Source organism: Equus asinus, chromosome 20 (assembly GCF_041296235.1).
Source record: "Equus asinus isolate D_3611 breed Donkey chromosome 20, EquAss-T2T_v2, whole genome shotgun sequence".
NCBI classification, from domain to species: domain Eukaryota; kingdom Metazoa; phylum Chordata; class Mammalia; order Perissodactyla; family Equidae; genus Equus; species Equus asinus.
The window spans coordinates 16,276,998-16,301,758 of NC_091809.1; the positions used below are offsets into that span (position 1 = coordinate 16,276,998).

At 57.3% G+C, this 24,761-nt stretch overlaps 3 protein-coding genes across 10 annotated transcripts in view; 2 read left to right on the forward strand and 1 right to left on the reverse strand.

The window, feature by feature from the left end:
- Positions 1–1,566: 1,566 nt before the first annotated feature.
- TRIP10 (thyroid hormone receptor interactor 10) lies at positions 1,567–10,150 on the forward strand. 2 transcript variants are annotated; one of them, XM_044753183.2, is made up of 15 exons: positions 1,567–1,723; positions 2,912–3,027; positions 3,118–3,174; positions 3,972–4,119; positions 4,197–4,259; positions 4,454–4,558; positions 4,645–4,773; positions 5,342–5,488; positions 5,603–5,797; positions 6,833–7,000; positions 7,265–7,374; positions 8,911–9,043; positions 9,276–9,418; positions 9,497–9,618; positions 9,739–10,150. In XM_044753183.2, exons 1-15 carry the CDS (start codon positions 1,700–1,702, stop codon positions 9,885–9,887), a joined length of 1,809 nt encoding a protein of 602 aa, XP_044609118.1. In that variant the 5' UTR covers positions 1,567–1,699; the 3' UTR covers positions 9,888–10,150. The 2 variants fall into 2 exon arrangements, with proteins under 2 accessions (XP_044609118.1, XP_044609119.1); XM_044753184.2 differs by lacking the exon at positions 6,833–7,000 and having other exon boundaries at positions 1,569–1,723.
- Positions 10,151–10,368: 218 nt separating this feature from the next.
- SH2D3A (SH2 domain containing 3A) lies at positions 10,369–20,745 on the reverse strand. 7 transcript variants are annotated; one of them, XM_070491835.1, is made up of 11 exons: positions 20,608–20,735; positions 17,784–17,920; positions 16,095–16,444; positions 15,811–15,937; positions 15,658–15,734; positions 13,425–13,915; positions 13,194–13,309; positions 12,861–13,035; positions 12,661–12,772; positions 11,929–12,114; positions 10,369–11,062 (listed from the first exon to the last, which is right to left on the reverse strand). In XM_070491835.1, the coding sequence occupies exons 4-11, from the start codon at positions 15,885–15,887 to the stop codon at positions 10,902–10,904; spliced, it is 1,395 nt and encodes a 464-aa protein (XP_070347936.1). In that variant the 5' UTR covers positions 15,888–15,937; positions 16,095–16,444; positions 17,784–17,920; positions 20,608–20,735; the 3' UTR covers positions 10,369–10,901. The 7 variants fall into 7 exon arrangements, 6 of the variants coding, with proteins under 6 accessions (XP_070347936.1, XP_070347935.1, XP_014699127.2 ...); XR_011496117.1 differs by lacking the exon at positions 15,811–15,937 and having other exon boundaries at positions 12,861–13,057; positions 20,608–20,745; XM_070491834.1 differs by lacking the exon at positions 15,811–15,937 and having other exon boundaries at positions 16,095–16,441; positions 20,608–20,745.
- A 2,236-nt stretch (positions 20,746–22,981) lies between these two features.
- Positions 22,982–24,761, forward strand: part of VAV1 (vav guanine nucleotide exchange factor 1) — a 56,717-nt gene continuing 54,937 nt past the window's right edge. The window contains exon 1 of the mRNA XM_014843645.3: positions 22,982–23,462. Within this exon, the coding sequence (XP_014699131.1) occupies positions 23,259–23,462 (204 nt within the window). The 5' untranslated portion in view covers positions 22,982–23,258. The remainder of the gene's footprint in view (positions 23,463–24,761) is intronic.

A 24,761-nucleotide genomic window follows, 5' to 3' on the forward strand; every position in this document is an offset into this window, starting at 1 on the left:
TGTCCTGTTCTCCTAATCTTCCTGATCCACCAAGAGGCCTAAACCTGGCCCCAGGCTAACTCTTGACCATGGGATGACCTATGACCTCAGAATGAGTCCCCAGTCTTAGGCAGAGCTTCCTATCCCGGAGTGAGGCAACTGGAGGCCCACCCACGGATCCCAGGCTGGACTAGACTATGGGCTGAACCCTGACCCCGGGCTGAGCAACCTCCCAGCAACTCCGCCCCGACCTCAGCCTGAAACCCAGTCTCCCCCACCTCCTTCTGACCCTCGATCTAGACTGAGCCTCAGTCTCTGTTTGAGCCCCCGACCTGGACTGAGCCCCGACTCCTAGACCCTAGTTTGAGTCCCAGACCCCCAACTGGATTGCTGACCGCTCTGCTAAGCCTCTGACCCCGTTCTGAGACCCCATTCCAAGCGTGGTGCCGCCCAGGGATGAATCCGAATTCCAGTTAGACTTTGAGACCAGGGTTGAGATCCTAATCCCCGACCTGGCTGAGCCCCTGACTCCATCTGATCGCCAGCCTCTGGAGCACAGCCCATTTGCACTTGAGGTTTTCTAGCTCAGAAGCCACCAGCAGGTGGGGCCAGGTCCCCACGGAGCCATCTGTCCCAGTGTGGGCTCCAGGGAGCTTTTCTCCTGGGCTCCCCAGTCTATGTACTGGGAGCCTGGAGGCTCTGAGCCTAACTCGTCCCTGGGAGCCCCCAGCCCCAGCAGGGCGTCTGTCACCTCTGTAGCCACAGAGAAAGTACCAAAGGCGGCAGAGGGTGAGGGTGGAGCTGCTGGGATCCCTGCCCTTTCATCCCAGGGCCTCAAAGGGATTAACAAGTTGTGAATAGACTTTTATGAGAGAGACAAGACAGACTCCCAAGCCCCAGGGCCCGAGTATATGGGGGGGAGGTGCGGAATTGGCATCTCAGGGTCTGCACAGACAATAAAACCCCATTGGGCCTTAATGGATGGGACTGGAAAATGGGCAGGTGCAAGTGCAAGGTGTACGGGAGCCAGGGAAAGGCCTGGGCCCGGCGCCCCAAGGACGGCCCGTCCTCAGTTTCCCGGCGGAGATTTTCGGGGGCGGGGAGGGGGGGTTGGTGCGGAGAGGCAGGATGCGGTGGGGGCGCTAATGGACCCAGCCTTGGCAGAGGTGCGTCCTGGGCAGGATCGAAGTCCTTCCATCCGCCCTGTGGCCGGAGGGACCAGACCATTAATGGGACGAGCCTAGACGTCTGGAGCCGGGCCGGCCCGCAAGAGCCGGGTGACCTCAGGTTCTCCCTGCGCCGGGGTGGGGGAAGGACTTGTTGGGTTGGAGTTTTAGTGTCTTGGCCCTTTAAGGAACGGTTGAAGGGAAAGAGGGAAGGAAAAACAATTCGGGGCGGGGTAGGGGTGGGGAGGGTAGGAGGTGTCCTGGGGATTTGGAAAATGGGTGGGGGTCCTTTAAGGGGTCGGTCCCGTGGCAGCTTTCCTTTAAAAGGGGGCGGAGCGTCCGTTGGCCCCCGCCTCCTTGGGCCCCGCCTTTAGGGCGCTGTGCGGGTCTCCACGCGGGTCGGGGCGTGGCTGAGCCTGCGTGGGCGTGGCCTAACGGGGGGTAGGCGGGGCCATCGCGGGGCGGGGCCCGGAGCGCCGCCCTGGGCTGAGTCTCCCGGCGGGTGGCGGCGGGCGGCGGGGACCGGGCGCGGCGGCGGCATCGGCGGGAGCAGCATGGACTGGGGCACCGAGCTGTGGGTGAGTCCGATCGGCCCGGCTCCAAGCTGCCCCCTTCCTGGGGTCCAGACTCCCCAACTTCGCCCCTGCAGTACTTTAGCGGGGGCTCCGCGCCTTCTCTTCTCCACCGACCCCTGGAGTCCCCGCACTCCGCCCTCTCTCGGAGTGTCCCAGGGCGTTGCAGGACGCCCAGGGGCGAAGGGCGACCTTGCAGGAGCGGCGTAGGGAAACTGAGGCACGGCGTGCAGAGTAAGGAGGGCCCAGAAGAAGTCCTGGGACCAGGCCGGGGCGGCCGGGCGAGGTCACCTATTTTGAGCGCCCTGGCTGGGCCAGCGGCTTATCTTACGGCCCCTGGGTCCCTGCCCGCCGTCCGCCTGTCCGGCTGGTGGGGGGGAGGGGACCCTCTGGCCACTTTCGACCCCACGTGGGACCTAGAAGTCCTGACCGCCCTTCCTGTCGCCTCTAGTCAACTCCTAGGGGCTTGGGACCCTCTAGGAGAGGAGGGGGCTGCAAAGCTTGGCCTCAGTCCCCTCTGCCTGCCCGCCCCAGGCACAGGGAGGGGCCGCCCCCAGGCCGCCTCTAACCTCAGCTCAGGAAGCCCCAGGAATTTCCCCCATCCCAGCCGGGACCTCTGACCCCTCCTCCTTCTGAGGGCGATGGCCTGGGGTTCCTGGGTGCAGCGAGGTGACTAGATTACCCCCTCCTTCAACTCTGGGATTTCTTTTGGAGGTGCACTGGAGTCAGTGGGGGAAACTGAGTCACCCATCGGGGGATTCGGCGAAGCATGGCGACCCAGGGAACCTGGTGCCTGCCGCCTGGCCATTCTGGGGCCCCCCGAGCTGCAGAGAGCCCTGCGCCTCTGGCCCTGACTCACGCCGGGCCGGCCGGATTTTCCGGAATCTGGGGGGGATTAGAAGAGCTAGGGCAGGGGGAGTGGCCCTGCCCCATTCCACACCCCTCTTGGCCATCCGGAGACGGGGACCCTGTAGTCCGGCTGGGGCCCCGCCCCTGTTCCCTGGCCCTTCCCGGGAAGGGGAGGGGGTTCCCGCCGGTTTCCTGCCTCCCCCCGCGCCGCGCCGGGGCGGGGCCGGGAAGCCACACCTTCTCGGAGCTCGGAGCCTCCAGGCTCCGGGATCCCCAGGTCTTGAACTCCGCCTCTCCCCGTCCCCACCCCCCCCCCCCCCCCCCCCCCGCCACCGCCCCCGCCAGGATCAGTTTGAGGTGCTGGAGCGGCACACGCAGTGGGGGCTGGACCTGTTGGACAGATACGCGAAGTTCGTGAAAGAGCGGACCGAGGTGGAACAGGCTTACGCGAAGCAGCTCAGGTGGGACCCTAGGGTGGACGCGCGCCCTGGGGCTGGGGGCAGCCTTTGGAGCTCTGGGGGCTCAGCCTTCCTGTCTCTCTCTCCGCTTAGGAACCTGGTGAAAAAATATCTGCCCAAGAGACCTGTTAAAGATGATCCTGAGTCCAAGTAAGGATGGAGAGGGGGTGCAAGGCTAGATTCGCGGGGGGTGTTGGTCCTGCTTTCTCTCCCTCAGCTGAGCCTCCCAAGGAGAACCCAGACCTCTCACCTCAATTCCTACCTGGAGATAAGAGCCTGGTTACAGGATGCAGGTTACCCGGCTTGGAATCCTAAATCCACTACTTTTATAGGGGAACTGCTTTGCGCCATGGACTCAAATTCTCTGCCTTTGTTTTCTTGGCCTAATAAATGGGGGAGGCCCCAGCAGTTACTAAATGAAAGACTCTGGGCAAGTGAGTTTTGTGCCTCTGTTTTCCTCATCTGGAAAATGGGCATGAGGGTGATGCCCTTATAGGGCTCCTGGGAAGAGAAACTGAGATAATGTGTTAAAAGCGTGCCCAATCCATAGTCAGTGTGTTGGAGCATTCACTTGATTCTGGAGCCCGGGTTCCAGAATCCTAAAAGCTCTAGAAAGCAAAAGTTTCTCCAGTAACTTGTTCGGAGGCACCCTCTGACCTTGATGTTAAGACTTGACGTTAAGTACGTTAATTATGGTCTTCATCTTTATCCCGCTTAGTATGAATATTAATGCCTCTCACTGTAAAAATACTTAGGGCGTTTGATGGCAGGATGTTGCCCGACCACTGGGGTCATGCATAAAAGATGGTATAAGTGTCATATTCCCTTTCTAATACCTGAAAAATTCTGAGTACCGAAATGTGTCCTGCTCCGGGGTTGGGGGTCAGGGACATGGACCGGAATTGATCATTGCTTCCGGGATGAATGTCTGTCCCACCCCTCCCCAGGTTCAGCCAGCATCAGTCCTTCGTGCAGATTTTACAGGAGGTAAATGACTTCGCCGGCCAGCGGGAGCTGGTGGCCGAGAACCTCAGCGTCCGCGTGTGTCTCGAGCTGGCCAAGTACTCGCAGGAGATGAAACAGGAGAGAAAGATGGTGAGTGATCCCCTCGCGGGGACTTCCCGAGGGCACCTCCACGACCCAGGTGAGCCTTACGGTTTCTCTTTCCAAAGCACTTCCAGGAGGGCCGCCGGGCCCAACAGCAGCTGGAAAGTGGCTTCAAACAGCTGGAGAATGTGAGTTTTTGGGCCCTGGAGGATGGCTCTGGCCCCTGGTGCATGGAGCTGCCCCCTTTGTCTCTGGGTTTCTAGCATGCCCATTGCTTCCTATTTGCTTGGTGACTTCCTACCATCCCCTGAAACCTTGGTTTCCCACCCCTCCCTACCTTGGGGACGGTGGCCCCTTCATTCTGGTTCTGTCCCCAACACAGAGTAAGCGTAAATTTGAGCGAGACTGCCGGGAAGCCGAGAAGGCAGCCCAGACGGCCGAGCGGCTAGACCAGGATATCAATGCCACCAAGGCCGATGTGGAGAAGGTGCTTGTGGGGTCTGGGACAGGCTTGGGGGTCAGGATGGGATGGGGCCAGCACCAGGCAGCAACCCTCGCCCCGATATTCCTCAGGCCAAGCAACAAGCCCACCTTCGGAGCCACATGGCAGAAGAAAGCAAAAATGAGTACGCAGCCCAACTACAGCGCTTCAACCGCGACCAGGCCCACTTCTACTTTTCCCAGATGCCCCAGATATTTGATGTGAGTGCTCCGAGCCCCCAGCCCCACCTTCCTGGAAAACCCCCAGCGTTCGCCAACTGCTACACATTTGTTAAAACCCCAGCTAATCTCTCGATTGAAAGGGAATTAGAAACAAATAGTAACAGTGAGCGGTACCTTTACTCAAGCTGTTCTCTCTGCTGAGATGTCTTTCCCTTTCAAACTCCTATTGATCCTTCTAAACCCCAGCACTCACGACCCTTCTGAAAGGTCTTGAATTTCCCCTCTTCTGTTTTAGCCATGGGACTGGCAGTAACTGTGCTGGGTTTGCTTTTTCTTCAAAGCCCTAGCTGCATTGTCACCTCCTTTGAGAAGCCGTTCCTGACTCCCTAGGCAAGGGGGGGGGGGTCCTCAAAGTCTCCCCTGAAGTCACCCTGGCCCCCTGCCTCTCCTCTCACCACATGGGGCTGGAAGTCTCTATGCTGGAGTCTGAGTTTTCCCCACCAGGCTGGGCTTGGGGCTAGGGCCAGTGTGGATCTCCCTGATGTTTGTGGAGTGACTCATTCTGCCACCACCCCCTCCCTGAGCACTTCTGCCCCTGTCCCTGCAGAAGCTGCAAGACATGGACGAGCGCCGGGCCACCCACCTGGGGGCTGGCTACGGGCTCCTGTCAGATGCTGAGCTGCAGGTGGTACCCATCATCGCCAAGTGTTTGGAGGGCATGAAGGTGGCTGCGGATGCTGTGGATGCCAAGCACGTGGGTCGCCCGTCGTGGGCCAGTGACTGCGGGGTGGGCAGAAGGAGGACCCCCCAGCGCTAGATGCCTGTCTTGCCCCTCACTGTCCTGCCACTGCCCCCTCCCCACCCCCAGGACTCCCAGGTCCTGATCGAGCTGCACAAGTCAGGCTTCGCCCGCCCTGGCGACGTGGAATTCGAAGACTTCAGCCAGCCCATGAACCGCGCGCCCTCGGACAGCAGCCTGGGCACCCCCTCAGATGGACGGCCCGAGCTCCGGGGCCCGGGCCGCAGTCGTGCCAAACGCTGGCCCTTCAGCAAGAAGAACAAGGTGGGGGCCGGGGCCCTTGGGGTGGGGGAGGCTGGGTGTGAGTAGGGACAGCGGGGGCCCCCACTGAGTCAGCCGTAGCCAGCGGAACGCCGAGTCCCGGGCAGGAATTTTCCTCTTGGCTGCTGGCCCGGGCTGGAGGGAAGGAGGGCGGCCGGGTGATCGGCCTGGGAGTCCCCCGAGGCGGAGGGGTTGGGAGGGGGCCCTGTGGTGTCTGCTGCTTCTCAGGATGCTGGGAGAAGACCTGCTGATGGAATTCAGGGCTGGATGAGGGCGCGGGATGCTGACACCCCCTGAGTCTCTCTCCATCTCGCCGATGGGTCCCTGGGCCCCTGACCCTCAGGCTGTTTCTTCTGGGTTTTTTTGGCTTTCAACGTCAAGCACATACCTGGACACCCCTGGTTTATACCTTCGACGCTCCCCCACATTTATACCTTTTACTGTATTTTATACTTCTGGTCCTTCTTGACATACACTTCAACTTCATAGTATCCACTCCTTTAATTTCTACACGCACGCCCCTGCTTAAACCCCACCTGTAACCCATCTGATATTTCAGATGCCTTTGACCCCTTTCTCAGCTTGCCCTTGACCTCTGTGGCTCCATACCTGCCTGAAACCTTGATTCTTGCATGCGTCTCCTCCCCGCCCCCCCCCCCCCAATTCTAGACTGTGAGCCCGGAAAGCTGGGGAGGGGGGACAGAAACTTGGTCCTCTCTGCACCCCGAGGTCCCATTCTAGGTACTGGAGGTGAGATGCGTGGGACCTGGGACATATTGGAGAGAGGGAGGGGTCTGGCCTTCTGGCTCACAGTCTAATGCCCTCCCCACCACCTCCTAGATTTTTGTGTTGCTCTTTGCATGCATTTTCTGTGTGTGATGTGTATGTTGAGTTGTGGTTTTCTTACCGTTTTTTTTCTTTTCTCCATTTTGTTTTTTCCTTTTTTCTGTATCGCGTCCGTCCGTCCGTCCGTCCCTCCTTATTCTCTCCATCCTCCCACTCCTCCTGATCCATCCTCTCCCCGGCCCCCGCCGGTAGCCGCGTCCCCCACCCCTCTCCCCCCTGGGGGGCCCCCTGCCCTCGGCAATGCCTAATGGACCCCCGTCCCCCCGCTCCGGCCTCGACCCCTTGGCCATACTGAGCGAGATCAGTAAGTCGGTCAAACCGCGGCTAGCATCCTTCCGCAGCCTTCGAGGCAGCCGTGGGGTAAGTGAGGCCTCCGGGGGAGGAGGAGGGGGCGGCCCCAGCCCGCCCAGCGGCCGGGTGGCGGGACCCTGGGCTCGCTTCCTGCCGCTGGCTGGGCCCCCTCCTCCTGTTGCCCAACCAGGACCTGCTTTGCTACGTGCATGGCTTTGCCCCCCAAGAACCTTGGGTGGGGAGGACGGTGGACTTGGTGTGTCTTAGGAGTGCGGTAGAGCCTGGACGGTCAGATTCCTTAATCTCAAACTCAGTCCTCTTCCCACCTTGCAGACAGTGGTGACTGAGGATTTCAGCCACTTGCCCCCAGAGCAACAGAGAAAGCGGCTTCAGCAGCAGCTGGAAGGACGGAATCGTGAACTACAGAAGGAGATCGACCAGAGGTAAGGTGAGGGGGTGGGCAGGCGAGGAACAAAGTCAAATAACAAATGAATTACGTGGAAATGCTACTCAAAAATCTCCTCCCCAAAAAACCCCAGGCCCCTATGGTTTTACAGGTGATTCCTACCGCACAAATAAGAAACAGTTACTTCCCATCTTAGACAAGTCATCCCAGCGAACAGAAAAAGAGTAAAAGCCGCCAGCTCATTTAGGAGGCTGGCAGAATCTCAATTCCAAAACCAGTTAGCAAGAATTCAAGAAAATAAAATTACGGGCTCACATGACTTCACTTATGATCTTAGGTGCAAAATCGTAGCCAAGCGAATCCAATGGTGCATTAAAAATAATATACCACATGGTGGTCATGGTCGTACAACAACGTAAATGTACTCAATGCCACAGAACTGTACACCTAAAAATGGTCTAGATGGGAAGTTTTATGCTGTGTATATTTTACCACGATAAAAAATAATAATTAAAAAAAAAGACTTAAAAAAAATATATCATGAGCCGTTGGGTGTTATCCCCATAATGCAAAGATGGTTCAATATCAAAAAATCTATCTGTCTCATGCACCACATTAATAGGCTAAAGGAAAAAACAAAGCATATGGTTATTCATTTAATAACTCAAACTCTTAAAATCTTAACAATAAAAAATCTGCCAGAATAAAAAAAAAGAGGATCTTTACTCACTCTTTCCAAGCAAGAAGATCCTCTTCCCAGTGCTCTTACATAATAGGAATGACGTTTGCCACTTAAGGACAGGCGGCCAAATTATATTTTGCCATCTGCACAGAACCTCCTGTCCCAAACGGCTTTTCTTGGTGTAAAGTTCCATTCAGAACTCTGTAGTTGCTGTGTGTTTATGGTGCAGGGGTTAAGGCTGTGTGCGCTGGAGTCAAGACAGACTGGCCTCGAATTTCCAGCTGTTTTGCCTCTGTGTGCCTCAGTTTCCTCATCTGTGACAGGCATCTGCTGTTAAGACTGCAAAGAAGCTGATCCCAGGTTTGACATATTGCAAAGGTCTATGCTTGTAAACCGTTACTGCCTGCCTGTATATCCAGACATGATAATAATAACATCTAGCATTTATAGAGCCCTTACTGTATGCCGGGCATTGTGCCTAACCCTTCACGTGGATTCCGTGGAGTTCCCAAGTTTTCCTGAGATAGGGTGAGCAGAGGGAGGACCCTGACTGTCTTGTTTAGCGCCATACTCTGATGCCCAGCACAGTACCTGGTATGCAGTAGGCACTCAATATGTGCACCGTTCTTATCTTCACAACCACTCACATGAGATACATGTATCAACCCCATTTTCAAGATTAGCATATTGAGACAGGGTTTCAGTAACTTAACCCAAACTCATACAACTAGGAAGTGCCTCAAGTGGGATTCGAACCCATGCACCAAAGCACCAGCCTTTGAGTTTTAACCACTGTCCTATCTTGCTATTTGCTCCCTGAAGCAAAGCCCGTATTTTGTGCTTGTTCAATCCCATGGCACGGTTCTTGTCTGTCTGTCTGTCTCGCCCCAGGGAAGCCCTGAAGAAAATGAAGGATGTATATGAGAAGACGCCCCAGATGGGGGACCCCGCCAGCTTGGAGCCCCGGATCACGGAAACCCTGAACAACATCGAAAGGCTGAAGTTGGAAGTGCAGAAGTATGAGGTCAGGGAAGACCCTGGGGAGGGGCGGGGGCCCGTGGGCCTGGCTGAGTCACTGCCTGGGGGAGTGGGGTGGGGACAGGGTGGTGTTGTCGGGGGGGGGGGGGGACTCCAGCTGTTTCTCATCACACACAGCCTTGGGTGTGCATGGGTGATCTCAGGAAGTCTCCGGGCCCAGAGTGGGCTGACCCCGCAGCCCTGCCCTGGAACTGACCGTGTGGGTCCCCTCTTCTCAGGCTTGGCTAGCTGAAGCTGAGAGCCGGGTCTTGAGCAACCGGGGGGACAGCCTGGGCCGGCACGCCCGGCCTCCAGACCCCCCAGCCAGCGCCCCACCAGACAGCGGCAGCAACAACAACGGCTCCCAGGACAACAAGGAGAGGTGAGCAGGGAGGCCCGGGTGGACCTGGCCCCGGGCCCCGGGAGGCCTGTCCTCACCTGATCTGTTCTCCCCAACCAGCTCTGAAGAGCCTCCCTCCGAGGAGGGTCAGGACGCCCCCATCTACACGGAGTTCGATGAGGATTTTGAGGAGGAGCCCGCATCCCCCATAGGCCACTGTGTGGCCATCTACCACTTTGAAGGTGAGCACGGCCTGGGTGGCACGTCAGTGGCTTTGCACGGCGGGGGGAGGGGGGGGTCTGCCTAGGTTTTGTTTTAATTTTCCCAAAGCACACCCGAGCCCACTGCCACCCCCACGCCAGGGTCCAGCGAGGGCACCATCTCCATGGCCGAGGGTGAAGACCTCAGTCTCATGGAAGAGGACAAAGGCGACGGCTGGACCCGGGTCAGGCGGAAACAGGGAGGCGAGGGCTATGTGCCCACCTCCTACCTCCGTGTGACGCTCAACTGAACCCTGCCTGAGGCGGGAAGACTGGGATTGTTGGCTGCTGCTTCTGGGCCACGGGGGGCCCCAGGACCTACGCACTTTATTTCCGCCCCCGGTGGCTTCGGCTGAGACCTGTGTAACCTGCTGCCCCCCAGCCCACTCCTCACCCCAGATGGATCCACTGTGCCTTCCACGATCGATGTACATACTTGTGTTTCAAGTCTTTTCTTCCTGCCGCTCGGCTAGGGCCATTTTCGTTTTATATATAAAAAAAAAAATTATGTAAAGCGCTTGCAGTCTGTGCCTTATTAGATTTAGACACTGGGGCTGGATAGTCAAATGCCACCTGCCTGACTGACCGGGCCACACAGGGAATGAGGAAGGGAGGGGAACGTGGGCACACCTCGGACAAACCCTGCTCCTTCCTGGGAGCTAGTGTTGTTAGTCACTCGGTATGGGGAGAACGGTGCCAAACATCATCCCTTTGGCAGTCATTGCAGCCTACTGAGAACAGATATGGTTTATTGAGCACCCATTGTATGCCAGGCATTCTCCACCCAGGAACTCATTTCAGTGTTGAGCTTTAATCCCCACCAGAACGCCTAGAAAGTACTCAGTCTTACTTTCATGTGGAAGGTGAGGCACAGAGAGGTCAAGTGATCTGCTGGAAGTCACACAGCATTTCAAAGACAGCTGAACGCTGGCCTCTTACAGATCTGCAAGTTCTCTTACCATTAAAAGCCATAGGTTCACCACCGTGGGATATGTGTGTAGGGGGGTGGGGAGCAGGAAAGGGTATCTGGAACCTCCAGGCACCTGGGACTTCAGTGTGCTGGTGGCTGCCCCCACCCCAAGATTCGTGTCCATTTTGGGGGGACAGGATGAGTCCTTGCAAACCTGGCCTCCCTCCCTTCTGTGAGGCATTTGCGGGGCCCCACCCCTTTAGGCTGTAGGAGCAACCTGCGGCGACTTCCTTGGTCTCCAGTCAGGGTCCCCAGAAGCCTGGGTGTCCCAGTGTGAAGAAGGTGATTTGTGCTTTCAGCCGTCGGGCTCCAGGCGCTGCGACAGGACGCTGAGGACGCGCTGGAACTTCTCCAGACGGGCGGCCCGCGGCGCCCCCGCGCCCCGGCTCCCCCAGAGCAGCCTCCGCACGAAGCCAGTGGTTAGGGCCTCTCTCAGCTCCGGGTCTGGACGGAATCCTGGAGGCGGGGCCAGGCGGGCTGGGGGCGGGGCCCTGGCGCCTGCCTCACCCCTCCCCGCACCTGCCTTCTCCCCTGGGGACTTTGACCCACCAGGGGCCAAGATGTATTCAGCTCCAAGTACTCTGGACGACTGGGCGGGGATTGGGGGAGGGGGTGCCTGAGTCTCTGAGGGGGTGGGGGTGGCTGAGGGGCTCAGGAGAGGTGGGCTCTCCCAGGGTGCATGGGGGTGGTCTGTTCCAGGGGCGAGATGCTTGGGGGTGGGGGGCGGCCACCTTAGTGTCTGCGCCCGGAAATGGAGCCGCCCCAGGGGCGGGGTTTTGGGTCTGGACCGTCCTGCGCGACAAACCTGAGGGGAGGGTGAGCCACGGTGAAGGGAGAAGAGCGCTAAGGTCGCCAGCGAAGGCGGGAATGACCCAGGCCCGGGGATCCTGGAGGCCGCGCCGCCCCAGAACAGGAGGGAGGAGTGGCTCTGAGCGCAGCGGGGGCGCTGTTCTCGTACGACGTTGAAGGACTCATTTTGGAGGGAGCTGGGCATTCTTGGGGGGATGGAGAGCCTCGGGGGGCAGGGCCATCCCAGATGGGCGAGTGGGAGTGGGACCCCGTCCCCAGGTGGGGTCGTGGCTCTGGGGACGGGGCCGCACCCTTTGGGGTGCGGGGCACTGTTCCTGTCAACACTGCTGGTTGCAGCGCGTGCTTGGGGTGAGACTCCCTGGGGACGGGGCTGTCCCAGTTTGGGTGGGACTCTGGGAGGCGTGGCTGGACGCTCTAGTCCCCGGCCTAGTGGGTTTGGGGACCCTGTTAGAGCATGCGGGGTGCTCCTAAAGTCAGAAGCCTCTGGCAGCGGGCGCGGAGGGGGCGCTCACCTCTCAGGCGCCCGGCCGCCGCCTTGCGGAACCTGGGCGCGTCCCGGGCCATCTGACGCGCCCCGTGCAGGGTGCGCAGCAGGCGCTCGCAGCTCTCGTCGAGCGGCCCCGGGAGTTCCTCGCCCTCCAGCAGGCGCACCGCGGGTGCCACGTGCGGCAGCGCCACCTCGCCCGGGTCACAGGGTCCTGCGTGGGGGGGAAGGGACCGGGTTGGGCGGAGGGCACGGGGCGGGGCCCAGGGTGAAGAGTGTGGGGATATGGGGCCGAGGCGGAGCCTAGGACAGAAGCGACGGGCGGGGCTTGGGGCAGACTCCGAGGCTTGAGCCCAGCGCAGCGCAGAACCGGGCCAAGGGCGTGGCCTAGGGCAGGGGCGGAGCCGAGGACAGAGTGAGGGCGGGGCCTAGGGAGGGGGCGCAGGACGGAGTCTAGTGCAGAGGGCGGAGCCTGGGCGAAGAGGGAGGAGCCTATGGTGAAAGGAGCGAGCCTAGGACGGAAACAGTTGGCAGAACATAGGACCACGGCAGAGCCTAGAGTGGAAGCAAGGGAGAGGTTTGGGAACAAATACGCAGGCTTGAGCCTCGCACAGAGCTGGACCTGAGTCAAGGGGCGGGCCAAGGGCAGGGGCGGAGCCTAGGACAAAGTGAGGGCGGGGCCAAGGGCAGGGGGCGGAGCCTCGGATTGGATTCGGATTCTGGTTAGAGCAGGTGTGGGGCTCCAAACGATGCCACTTACCGGCGCCCTCATCCAGCGCCCGCATCAGCGGCTTCAGCTCCTGCTCGAAGGCCAGCGCAGCCTCGGTGTGGCTCCTTCGGAGCTGGCGCCACGTGCGTTCCAGCCGGGACACCTGGGGCAAGAGACCCGAGCTTGCCTCCTCTCCACTCTTCCCCGTCACCTGCGCTCGGGCTCTCACCCCTTCCCTGCTCCCCACGCACCTGGGGCATGAGCAAGGCACTCATGACCGCGGCCAGTCCGGGCAGGTCCCCCGCCGCCCCTGGCCGCAGTGCCAGTGCCAGCTCCACCAGGCCCCTCAGGGCGGCCGCGCGCTCCTCCAGCGGCCCCGCGCAGCCCAGCACCGCCAGCGCCCCGGCCAGCGCCAGCGCCTCGTGCCTGTAGAGGCGGAGGCAAGGGTCTGGGGGCAGTAGGGAGGTTTGTAATGCGGGGGTGAGGGGGGCCAGGACGTGGAATTGCTCGTTCCCCTCCTCCCTGGGGGGCTGTGAATAGGGGGAGATTTGGAGACCCTTGGAGGTTCCAGGTGGCTGGCTCACCTCTCCAGCAGTTCCAACCTCAAGCGGCGCCCATGGGGAAGTGTGAGCAGCTCCAGGCCGGAGGCGACCCCCATGGCGTCCCGCTGAGCCTTGGTCACTCCCAGGAGCCCTGTGGCCTAGGGGCGGGTGGGGGGCGGGGCGGGAAGGTCAAGTGAGCTGTGAGTATATGGGTGTGGGGTGCAGTTGGCCGCTGCCCTGGCTTCAGCCCCTGCCTGGGGAGGAGGGACCCACCTGGCAGTCCACCAGTAGCAGGTGGAGGGCGGTGCTCCCAGGATGATGCTCCAGGAACAGGCCCCGAAGAGTACGCAGGACTTCGGGTTCAAGGGGCCGATTCTGGGGGCCCAGCATGCAGAAGGGGTTGTCAGGGGGGCAGAAGGAGACCTCGGCCTGTGGTCTTGAAAAACATCTGTTCTCTTCGTCCTCCTCCTCCTCCTCCTCAGCCTCCCACCACGGGGCCTCTGGCTCTGGGCAGCTGTGGCCAGCGGGTGTTCTCTGGGCACTGGGCACTCGGGGCACCAGCTCACAGTATGTGGGGGGGCGTCCAGAGGCATCAGGCAGCATGAGGGACGGTGTTCGAGGTGGCTTGTTTGGGGCCTTGGCGTGAAGCTGCCCATCGGAGGCCCTGAGGCTGTCAGCAATGGATCCCAGGGGAGCTGGGGTCGTCAGCAATACAGGGTCACTACCCGTCCGAGGCAGGGCAGATAGGGGCACAGCAGAGGCTCCTAAGGGTCATACAAGAGAGGGGTGAGGGGCCAGCCCAGTGGCGTAGTGGTTAAGTTTGTGTGCTCCGCTTCATTCAGTGGCAGGGGGTTCATGGGTTTGGATCCTGGGCACGGACCTACATACTGCTCATCAAGCCATGCTGTGGTGGTATCCCACATACAAAATGGAGGAAGATTGGCATAGATGTTAGCTCAGGGCCAATCCTCCTCACCAAAAAAAAAAAAAAAAGAAAGAAAGAAAGAAAAGAAGAGGTGAAGGGGGTACACAGAGAAGATAACTGGGTGGAGCGGGGGCTTCATGGCCTACCACCCACCTGGTTCATCCACTCATTCAGCCAAAAATGGGGTATCCCAACCTATCTTGGTGTGGCTTTGAATTTTAACAACTTCACCAGTATAAATGCAACACACGTATTGATGATTTGAAAATGAACTTTTTCTGACACTTGTGTAGTTTTGCAAATTCTGAATACTATATTTTAAATTTGAAGTTTTTGTTTTTGCCCCTCTGATTGAAGATGGTGAGCATCGACTGTACAAAATTAAGATAAAAACACGTTATTCAAAATTCACAAAAACTACGTGAACATCAAAGAAATGAACTTATCAGACTTTCAAATGATGTCTTCTGTTAAGTTTGTGGCCTGTTTACTTCTGAGGTTATTAGAACTTAAAACTGCACCCAGACTTTTGGGAGACTATATTTACCACGCCTTTAAATAGACTGTGTTAACGGGGCTTAAAAGCTTCCCATGGTTCCCAACTCACTCTGCGTAAGGGCCAAAGTCTTCACAGTAGCCAAAAGCCCTCGCAATCTGAGCCTCGGATCTCTCTGACTTCCCCCTCAGTCTCACTATTTCAGCCACACTCACCTCCTTTTGGTTGAAGGAACAGTTCAAACTCTTGATCTGGCCCCAGGACCTTGGCACTGCCTGTTCCTTCTGCCTGGGCCACATCTGACCCCCAGTTGTCCACATCATTCCTTCCCTCACCTCCTTCAAACCTTTCTCCATGGGGCCCTTCTTGAGTGGCACTTAAAATTGTCATACTCACTCCCATTCCTATGCTATCAATCTCCTTTACTCTGTTCTGCTTTTAATTTTTACCCCCAAACATACATAATTGACTTATTTGTGTTGTGCATATGGGATCCATCTTCCTCTAATAGGATTTTGGCTTCACTGGAGCAGGGATCTTTGTCTTTCTTGTTCATTGATGTGTCTCAGCTTTTAGGACAGTGGCTGGCATGCAGTGAGGGCTCATGTTGAGTAGGGGTGGGCAGAGGAGGTGGGGCACATGTGGAGGGGAGTCCTCCTTTAGGTAGGATGGTCAGGGTCAGCTGCTCTGAGGAACTCACTTAGATGAGAAGGAGTCAGTCAGGCAAAGATTAGGGGAATTTGCTTTCCAATGGCCAGAACAGCAAGTGCAAAGGCCCTGAGGCAGGAACAAATTTGGAAAGTTCCAGCCACTGAAAAGAAGACGTTGTGACTGGAGTGAGGAGGGAAGGTGGCAGGAGTTGTTAGAGAGGTCAGCACGGTCAGAACGCATAAGGCTTCTTGGAATAATTGTAACCCACGTTTTTAAGCACCTGCAATGTTCCTGTATGTTTTTAAATCACCATGACAACTTTAGGATCATTATTGTCCCCATTTTCCAAGAGGTTACGTCACCTGCCCAACATAGCTCAGGTAGCGAGTGGCAGAGGAATCTCTGAGCCACGTGCTGTCCTGGTGGACCCTCACCTGGTCCGGAGAGGCCTTCTCTTGACTGTCCCACATGCTCCAAGCCTGCTGGCTGACTGTCACTCCTCTTCCGAGCCCTGGGGGCAGAGACGGGGAAGATGTGTCGTCTTACCCTGAGCATGACGGCTCCCACTGATGCCTAGAAACCCCTACCTCCAGTCACTCAGGTCCAGTGGATCCCAACCAGGGTGCTCTATCCCCAAGGGACACTTGGCAATGTCAGCAGACATGTTTTGGTTGTCACCACTGGAGGGTGGGGTGGGGAGGATTCTGCTGACATCTAGTGGATGGAGACCAGAGATGCTGCTCAACATCAGGCAATGCACAGGATGGCCTCCCACAACCAAGAATGACCCAACTCCAAATGACAATAGTTCCCAGGTGGAGAAACCCCGGGGGTGTTGGGTGTCTTCGGGATGGAGGGAGCTCGAGGGTACCTGAGTGGCTCTATCTGAGCTGGGCTGTCTAGGAGGGTGTCCTCGCTAAGGCTACGTCGAATAGGCCTTTGCCGTGCCACCAGCCTGGAGGCCACAGCCCCTGTGGCCTGGGACAGTGGGCGCTGGCCGGTCACATAGCTGCGAACCAGGGCTGGCAGGCTTGGGAAACGTTCATCCTCCAGCTGAAAGAGGGTCGTGGGCCGGCCTGGCCGGGGACGCAGGGCCACACGGAGCACTTCAAAGTGTAGGGCCGAGCCCCGCCAGCGGCAGGAGATCACAGGGTGGCCCCCACGGGACCCAGAGGCACGAACCAAGAAGTCACCATCTTGCTGAAGGAGGGCTTCAGCCTTCTGGGGATGGAGGACAGGGGGTAGGGGGCTTAGGCATGAGCCCAGACCATCAATTAATGGTAACTCCCTACCTGCACCCCCCAACTCAAGAAAAGCCACCCCAGAGACTGGGTAGTTTTGCACCAAATCATTTCCCCTTTTTGCATGGGCACAACTCTGGACTACATTTCCCAGGCTTCCTTGCAGTTAGTCATCATGTGACAAGACCTGGCCAATGGGATGGGGGCAGAAGTGCTGTGGGGAATGTCCAGACCTGGCTCATAAAACCCTCCCACACAATCCTCCAGGTTCTGTTCCCTGTCAGCTAATGTCCCCAAAACCCTGGGGGATGGCAGAGCCACGAGATGGAAAGTGCTTAGGCCCTGACTGATTGATTGACATCTTGGGAATGTTTGTTACAGCAGAGAGCCGACACTGACAGATGCATCTTGCAACCTGAGTAAATGCACTGGGCTGGCTATGCAAATAATACGGCTTCAAGAAAAGCCATTGGCTGGATCCTTCCAAATAGATTGTGGCCTATAAATCCTCCTTTATAAATATATTCAAGTGGTCTTATGCCAGCCGTGGTGGCTGGTGTTAAAACGCGGGCTGAGGACCATGACACCAGAGAGAGTCAAAGCACAGCTGGTGATGGGGGCTGGGGACTGAACAATAGACGCCGTGGACACATGTGGAGCCCTATTCTATGCCAGGCACTGCTTTAGGTGTAAAACATATGAACTCATTTAGTCCTTTACCAAGGTTAAGAGGGAGGTACTATTATCCCCATTTACAGATGGGGAAACTGAGCCCCAGAGAGGCCAAATACCTTGCCCTAGGTCACACCGGATATAAGTTGTAGGGCTGGGATTTGAACCGAGGATGTCTGGAGCGAGGGTGCGGGATTCTGACCACTAAGCCAAGCTGCCTTTCATGATTTAATTGGATGCCCAGGGTCCTGGGACTCCTGAGGGTGACACCTGAGTTGGAGATGAGGGTGGGGAGCCACGGGTTGAGAGGGAGATGGGGCCCTGGTGGCCACAGGTGCCTGGGACCCAGAGAGAGTGACAAGCAGAGCCAAGGTGTGGTTTGAGGGGTGTGGTTTGAGGGGGCATTAGGCCCCTCTTCAATCTCCTTCACTCTCTTCGACATCATCCCAAAGGAAGTGATCATTTAAATATAAAGAGTGACGTGCCACGCTAACCAAGCTTGAAGACAGTCTCCAGTCCCCCAGCCTGCCCTTCCAACAAACCTTGATCCTAAGTCCCGCATCTGGGACCCAAGAGCCCCCAGTAAGTCAAGGGTGGGAGAGGCTCCCCATCAGAGGGTGCCGAGGCCCTGCAGGAGGCAGCCGTACCTGGCGGGACAGGGGGCCATGGTACCAGGGTTGGCTGGCAATGTCCTCTCCATCCTGTGGCACCTGCATGGAGCTCTTGGGTGCAGAGGGTGCAGGGGCTGAGCTCTGGACTGTCAACAGGCCTCAGTCTTCTGCATCTGTAAAATGGCAATCATTGTTCCCACTTCCCAAGGGGCTGGGTTGGCCCTTCCACGTTCCTCTTGGTTTTGGAGACAGCAGCCTACATCATATCAACCCTTAAAATGCAACTCTCTCTCTCTGTATATGTATATGTATGTGCATATATATATTATATAAATCTGTATATTATATATTTATAAATATATTATTTATTATATTATAAAAATATGCATTATATTCTAAATGAAACAAGTTATTCATAGTCAGATTTTACATACATATGCTAGGTTTTATTTATATATATATGTCAGATTTTATATATATATATGACAGATTATATATATATGCCAGATTTTATATATATATATGCCAGATTTTATATATATATGCCTGACTTTATATATATATGCCTGACTATATATATATGCCTGATTATATATATATATGCCAGAATATATATAAATATATACATATAAAATTGAGCTATGAGTAACTTTCATTTAGAATTGGCTACAATTTCGTGGAAACAGTCACGCCTTCACTGGAATTCTTGCAAAAGGAGAAGACCTATGCATTGCTTTCAAATGTACAGTAATGCCATTTTTATGCAGATGACATAATGTTACGTTTTGTAGAAATTTAATTAATTTCCTCAAACCAATATTTATGGGCACCCACTGTGTGCCAGGCACTATATTAGGCACTAGAAATCGAGCAGTGAACAAAACAGACCAAACCCCCTGCCCTTGGGGGGGCTGCCGGCTAGGGGCTGAGAGGATGGTTAAGAGAATAAATAAGTGAATGAAGGAGCAGATCAGAGAGAGCTAAGTGGAGAAAGGAAAAAGGACGAGATATGAAGTTTCAAGGAGTGGAGTTACAATTTTCCATAGAGTGGCCCGGGGAGGTGTCATTCAGCGACAACTGGAAGCATTTTGAGGGAGCGAGCCAGGTGAAAGAACATTCTAGGCAGGGTGGAATTTAATGACCAATGTCCATAGCTTCTTAGCAATCCATGTGCACACTCAAGGATTCTTAGGATGTAAGAAAATCTAACCCATACCTGGCTTTCCAGTGGAAACCCACTTTTAAGGACGTTAAAAGGTCACATTTTTGTAGAAATGTCAGCAAACAGCAATTTTGTGTTTACAGGTTCTTATATTTTGGAGCCACTAATTTTGTTATTATTATGATCAAATAGGTCTCAGACACTTTGGGGCTCCCTGGATCCTGTCACAGGCCTGACACCCTGTGTGGCTCAGGTGGTTGGTGGAGAAAGTTCGCCTTGGATGGGAGAGAAGCAGGGGTCTGCGCCTCACTGCCCCCACCCCCGGAGGCCATGTCAGCCTGGAGAAGTCTGCAGAGAAACAGCACCAGGATTCTTACATCCTGAGTCAGCCCAGGCTGAGGGCCTGAAAGGACCTGAAAGCCACGCTAGGTGGCTTTAGGGGTGGAGAGCTGGGCCGGGAGCTGGCTCCAGGCACCACATACCTGAATGCCAGGTGTGTCTCCTGGAAGCCTGTGTCCTTCCTGTTTGTCAGCTGGGCCGGGACAGGCCTTCATCTTAAGAGTCCCCCCATTCCAGGTGCCTCTGTCTCATGTCCCCCTGAGTGGGTGTGGAGGTAGGTCACTGACAAGGCTCTGGCTAGTCCGGAGGCAGTCCAGGGTGGGCACAGGTCAGCCACAGGCCAACTAAGTCATTTTCCTGCCCTGTGTCCTTTGGAATAATTTCTGGAGACTTGGGCAGGAGAGAGAGGAAGAGGGCCGAATCAGGAGCAGGGGTGGGGCAGGGGCAAGCACAGGGAGAGGAGGGAGAGGAGTATTCAGGCCCTACAGACCATAAACATGTGCACACAGGTGCAGGGGGCAGCCACCTGCACATGGACACATGGACACAGAGACTCAGACTTGACATTGAGCAAAAGCCCTGCTCTAGACTCTGGAGATACAGTGATGGATGCGACCAACGCCCAGCCCTGCGCCGTCTGGTGGGCAACACACCCACAAACAAGCACACAATGAATGAAGACGATAGCGTCTTGAAACTGTGATAAGGAAGGCTGGAGGCGACAGGCTACTTTAAATAGTAGTCAGGAAAGTCTGTGCCACCAGGTGACATTGGCTCTGAGACCTCCATAAAGGGAAGGAGACAGTTATGCAAAGACTTGAAGAAAGAGCAGTCCAGGTAGGGGGTACAGCGTGTGTAAAGGCCTGGAGGTGAGATAGAGCTTGCTTTTTACATTTTACATCATCCAGGAGGCCGATGTGGCTGGAATGCGGCGAGTAAGGAGCCAGGTAGAGAGGGCAGTGAAGTCAGGGAGGCCGGCAGGGGTGCGACCGTGCAGGAACTGGTGGACCCTGAATTTTCATCTCAGTGGGATGAAATTGGGGCCGTGGAAGGAAGGGTTTTAAGTGAGGGAGGGGCACGATCTGGCTCGTGGTTTATCAAAACCACTCAGGCAAAAGTGGAAGCAGGGCGGCTTTCTGTGTTGCCCAGGAAACACACTGAAAGGCGCACGCCCAGGCACGCCCAGGTGCACGGACACGCGACCCCAATCCAGCACTTGGCGACCTCTTCCGCGTTCGCGGACGCGCGTGGACAAACACCCACATCTTCCCTGGGAGCAGGTGGTCCCACCTGGAAAAGAGAGGACTCCCCACCCCAATAATTCCCTGGTGCTGGATCCGCCCGGGGCCCCTCACTCACCTGGGCCGGGACCCGCGGAGCTCCCAAGAAGTTGGGGCCGAGCCCAAGCCTGAGGCTGTGCGGCTCCGGGCCCCACCCTCCCCGCCCCAGCCAGGTCTGGCCGTCACCGGCAGCGCCTGGCGGCAACCGAGCCCAAGCACCTGGCCCCACCCCTAAAAACCACACCCCCAGCAGACCACGCCCCCTTCGGAACCCGCCTCCAATGGTAACCTCCCAGGTTCTCGCCCCGCCCCCTCGTTCTCGCCCCGCCCCCTTAGAACATGTCATTGCGCTAACCACGCCCCCTTTGGATGACATCTCCTTCCCCGTAGACCACGCCCCCTTGGGAACTCCGCTCGTCCGGTCCGGTGGGCCCCACCCCGTATAACGTCACCCGCCCTCCTCCAACTGGCCACGTCCACTTAGCACCCCGCTCCTCTCTTGGTCCCGCCTCTGAGGACTCGGCCCCTCCATGGCCCTCAGGCTGGCCCTGAGCACCCAGGCCCCTCGGGACGGGGGAGGGGGTGTCTCCTCTCCTTGTCCTCCAGGGTTCCGGGCAAGGGGCAGGGCGGCGGCTGTGACGTGGAAGGGTGCGCTTCCTCCAGACCGCCCACCGAGGTTTCCGGGAAAGGAACCCCAGCGGAATGTCAGGTTTTGTGGAGAGAGATGCGGAAAAACACGACCGCTTCTTCCAGTGACAACACGATGGAGACGACCCAGACTCTGGGAGGACGTGGGGGGAGGAAACATTCGGGTGATTTCCCAGGTGGGAGGAAGGAGGTGTGTGTGTGTGTTGGGGGGGCGTCCATCATGGTGTCTGGGAACAAGCATGAGAAAGGTGGGGGAATCTGGATGGAGAGAGAGGACGCGCTCTGGCCACGGCTCATAATAATAACAACGGTCTTGAAGGCAGTAGCCACAGCCAACATTTATTGAACGCCTACTGTATGCCAGAATTATTCTGCTTGCCTGATCTGCCTCAACGCATTTAATTTTTACATAGACCTCTCAATGAGGTGGGTGCTGTTTTCATCACCCGCGTCTTGCAGGTGCAGAAACTGAGGCACAGAGCAGCAGATCCGTCACTTGCTCAAGTTGATCCGGCTTGCGAGGGGTCTGGCTGGATTCAAAACCGGAGCCCTGCCGGGGCACCATCCTGTCTTCCTCGCTTTCATCTTTGAGGCTCCCCCATCTCTGATCCCTACCGTAATTCTAAACGGTAGAGGTTATTGTCACCTATCTTGGAGATGAAATTGACGCGGAGAGAGACAAGGATGCTCGGGGATGAAAATTTGGGGTGCCTGCAGGATCACAAAGCTCACAAAGCTGGGCATTTCCAGGTTGGGCTTTCCCATCAACCCCCCCCCACACACACACACACCCCGTAATTAGAAGTGACTCCAGGCTCCAGAAAGGCTGAGGGGAGCATCTTTTCCTTGACACCCTCCCGCCTAGTCTTGGTACAGCCAGAGGGGTAGGTCCAGTGAAGGGGTCTAGCGCCCCCTAGTGGTTACAAGAATTAACAAATAAACCCAAGGTGGGTACCAAGTGAGATGGAGAGGCGAGCGAGGCTGGGCACAGTCTAGTGGGGCGGAGGAGGGGAGAGAGACCTCTAGACAAGATGATTCGGGGAGCGACAAGGGCTGCGGAGACAGTAAATGTTTGCTAAACAAATGAATGAATGAATGACACTATTGATTTCTATAAGGAGGGGATCCAGCAGTACATCAGAGGCACAAATTTCTAAATAGACAATAAAGAAATAAGTATAATAAAGTATCAGGTTTGTCAGATGGTGACTAGGGCTTAATGTTGGGAAGTGGGATAGGGTGTGATGGGGTGGGAAAAATGGCAGTCATTTGAAACGGGGACATTTGGGAAGACTTCATGAGAAGGGGATATGGAACAAAGACCTGTAGGAAGTGAAGGAGCTGGCCATGAAGTTGCCTAAGACAGAGGAGCAGCCTGTGCAAAGGCCCTGGGGCAGGACTGGGGCTAATGTGTTGGAGAAAGATTGAGGAGGCGAGTGTAGCTGGAGGAGAGGGAGCGAGAGGGAGAGAGGAAGGAGGGGACGAGAGAGAGGTGCTGAGGGCAGGTTGTGCAGGGCCTCGTGGGCTGCGGGGAGGACTGTGACCCCAATGAGGTGGGCTGTGAGAAGAGGAGGATGTCATGACTTGACTCAGATGCTTACTGCTGCCTTTTGCTGCAGGGACGACAGACTGGGGGGGGGGGGTGCAGCAAGGAAGGGAGCCCGGGGACCAGTGGGGAGGAGACTGCACTGGTCCAGGCTAGGATGATGAGGGCTGGGCCAGGGTGGAGGCAGAGGAGGGAGGGGTGAGAAGAGGGCGGATTTTGAGGGGGTACCTTCCGTCTGGTTAGCCTGCCTCCACCTCCAGGCCCCCCACCTGCCAGGAGCCCAGGCCTGTTTTGAGCTGGTGAGGGGAGGAGAGGCGAGGTCCAGCACGGAAGGGGCTGGGCTGGGCTGGGCTGCAGGTGCTCCCCCGCCCCGCCACCCCCCACGGCTCCTCCTCCTCCACCCCCTCACAGGGCGACAGTTACAGGCAAAGAAGAGGAAGTGGTAGTGGTAGCTAGCTAGCACAGGCAGGCGGGCGGGTGGGCCGGGTGCTGGAGGCCTCGAGGGTGCGCGGGCCGGCCCCAGGGAGGCAGCAGCCATGGAGCTGTGGCGCCAGTGTACCCACTGGCTGATCCAGTGCCGCGTGCTGCCGCCCAGCCACCGCGTGACCTGGGATGGTGCCCAGGTGTGCGAGCTGGCGCAGGCCCTCCGGGATGGGGTCCTCCTTTGCCAGCTGCTCAACAACCTGCTGCCCCACGCCATCAACTTGCGCGAGGTCAACCTGCGCCCCCAGATGTCCCAGGTGAGCCCGCCGCTGGCTGGTGTGCCAAGGGTTGGAGGCGGGGGGTGCCCCACGCTGGCGCCTGGGGGTGCGATGCACTGCGTTGGCAGCGTAGAGGGGAATATGCTCCCGACTCTGGGGCTGGCACAGGGGATGTAGGGGGTGGATGTTGGGGGCGGTAACACTCTGAGATTCTGGGGTGACCCACCAAGGTTAACAGCAATGGGTTAATAGGCTCTGAGTTAACCCACACCTACGCTGAGAATTGGCAAAATTAGGGTTAACGCTCCCAAGCCCCTCTGACTCCACTGGGGTTCAAGCCCCCAGAGGGGACCCACTGGGGGTCTTGAGGGGCGCCTGGGAACCCCCTGTGTGGCCAACAGGGGGCCTGAGTATTTTGACTCCTTTGACCACCCCCAGATTCTGGCTATGGGGGAGGGGCCTCCACTGACTTCTTCCCCCACATGTGTCTCCTCCTCCCAGGCCCCTGGGCCCCTTCCTTCCCCTCACATCTCCTTCCCCTTGGCTTCCTGCCTGGGCCTGGGACGGCGTGGGCTGGGTGGGGGGCTGCGGGGCCCGGGGCTCTGGTTTTCCTAGCTCCATCCATCCCAGGGGGGACACTGAGGCAGGACCTGGTCCTGAGGCTGGAGAGCAGGTCCTGGGGTTTTGGAGCCTAGAAATAGCTGCTCTTTCTCTGCAGGGATCCTGCAAGGGCCCAGAGTCCAGAGGGAGGTCGATTTGACTGTGACAGCCGCCCTGGGGCTCAGGAAATATATTCAAATCCTTATTTGAATGCGGTCGGGCTGGGGGAGGTAGAGAGCCTGGATCCTCTCTCGGAAGCACCTTCTCTGGTTCCCTGTGGCCTCTTGGGTGCTGGGTGGAAGTGGTGCTGGCTGGGGGCTGGGGGTGCCCCCGCCTGCCCTAGGGGTCTCAGGGACACTTGCCTTCTGACTTCAGGCTCTACTTTGGAATCAAAGCCTTGACCCTGGGAACTGTGGGTGCTGGGAGGGGGGGTGCTCCCCTCTGGTCCAGGGTGCCACGTGCAGATGGGGGGAGGGGAAGTAACTACTCAGGGAGCAGGGCCCATGGAGGTCCCTGGGGGCGTCTCCTGGGGACAGAGCCTTCCCTAGCCCAGGCAGGGTTTCCTGAAAGGATCAGGGAACCTCAGAGGCCCGCTTCCCCCATGACCAGCCCCTCTGGCCAGAGGCCATCTTAAATTTGCTTACATTTGCTTGCCTCCTTCTGGCTCCCAGCACAGGAGGAAGTAGCTGTAGGACCCGTCAGGCCCCAGACCTACAGGCAGTCCAGGTCCCCAGTGAG

Excerpts from the sequence above, each read along its gene's own strand:
- TRIP10 (XM_044753183.2), top strand. The coding sequence starts at position 1,700 with ATGGACTGGGGCACCGAGCTGTGG. Across the intron at positions 4,260-4,453 it reads GCTTCAAACAGCTGGAGAAT|AGTAAGCGTAAATTTGAGCG; the intron begins GTGAGTTTTTGG and ends TCCCCAACACAG. Across the intron at positions 9,044-9,275 it reads TGGAAGTGCAGAAGTATGAG|GCTTGGCTAGCTGAAGCTGA; the intron begins GTCAGGGAAGAC and ends CCCTCTTCTCAG.
- SH2D3A (XM_014843641.3), bottom strand. The coding sequence starts at position 17,852 with ATGCAGGTGCCACAGGATGGAGAGGACATTGCCAGCCAACCCTGGTAC. Across the intron at positions 13,036-13,193 it reads AGGTTGGAACTGCTGGAGAG|GCACGAGGCGCTGGCGCTGG; the intron begins GTGAGCCAGCCA and ends CCGCCTCTACAG. Across the intron at positions 11,063-11,928 it reads GGCGGCCGGGCGCCTGAGAG|GATTCCGTCCAGACCCGGAG; the intron begins GTGAGCGCCCCC and ends CCCCGCCTCCAG.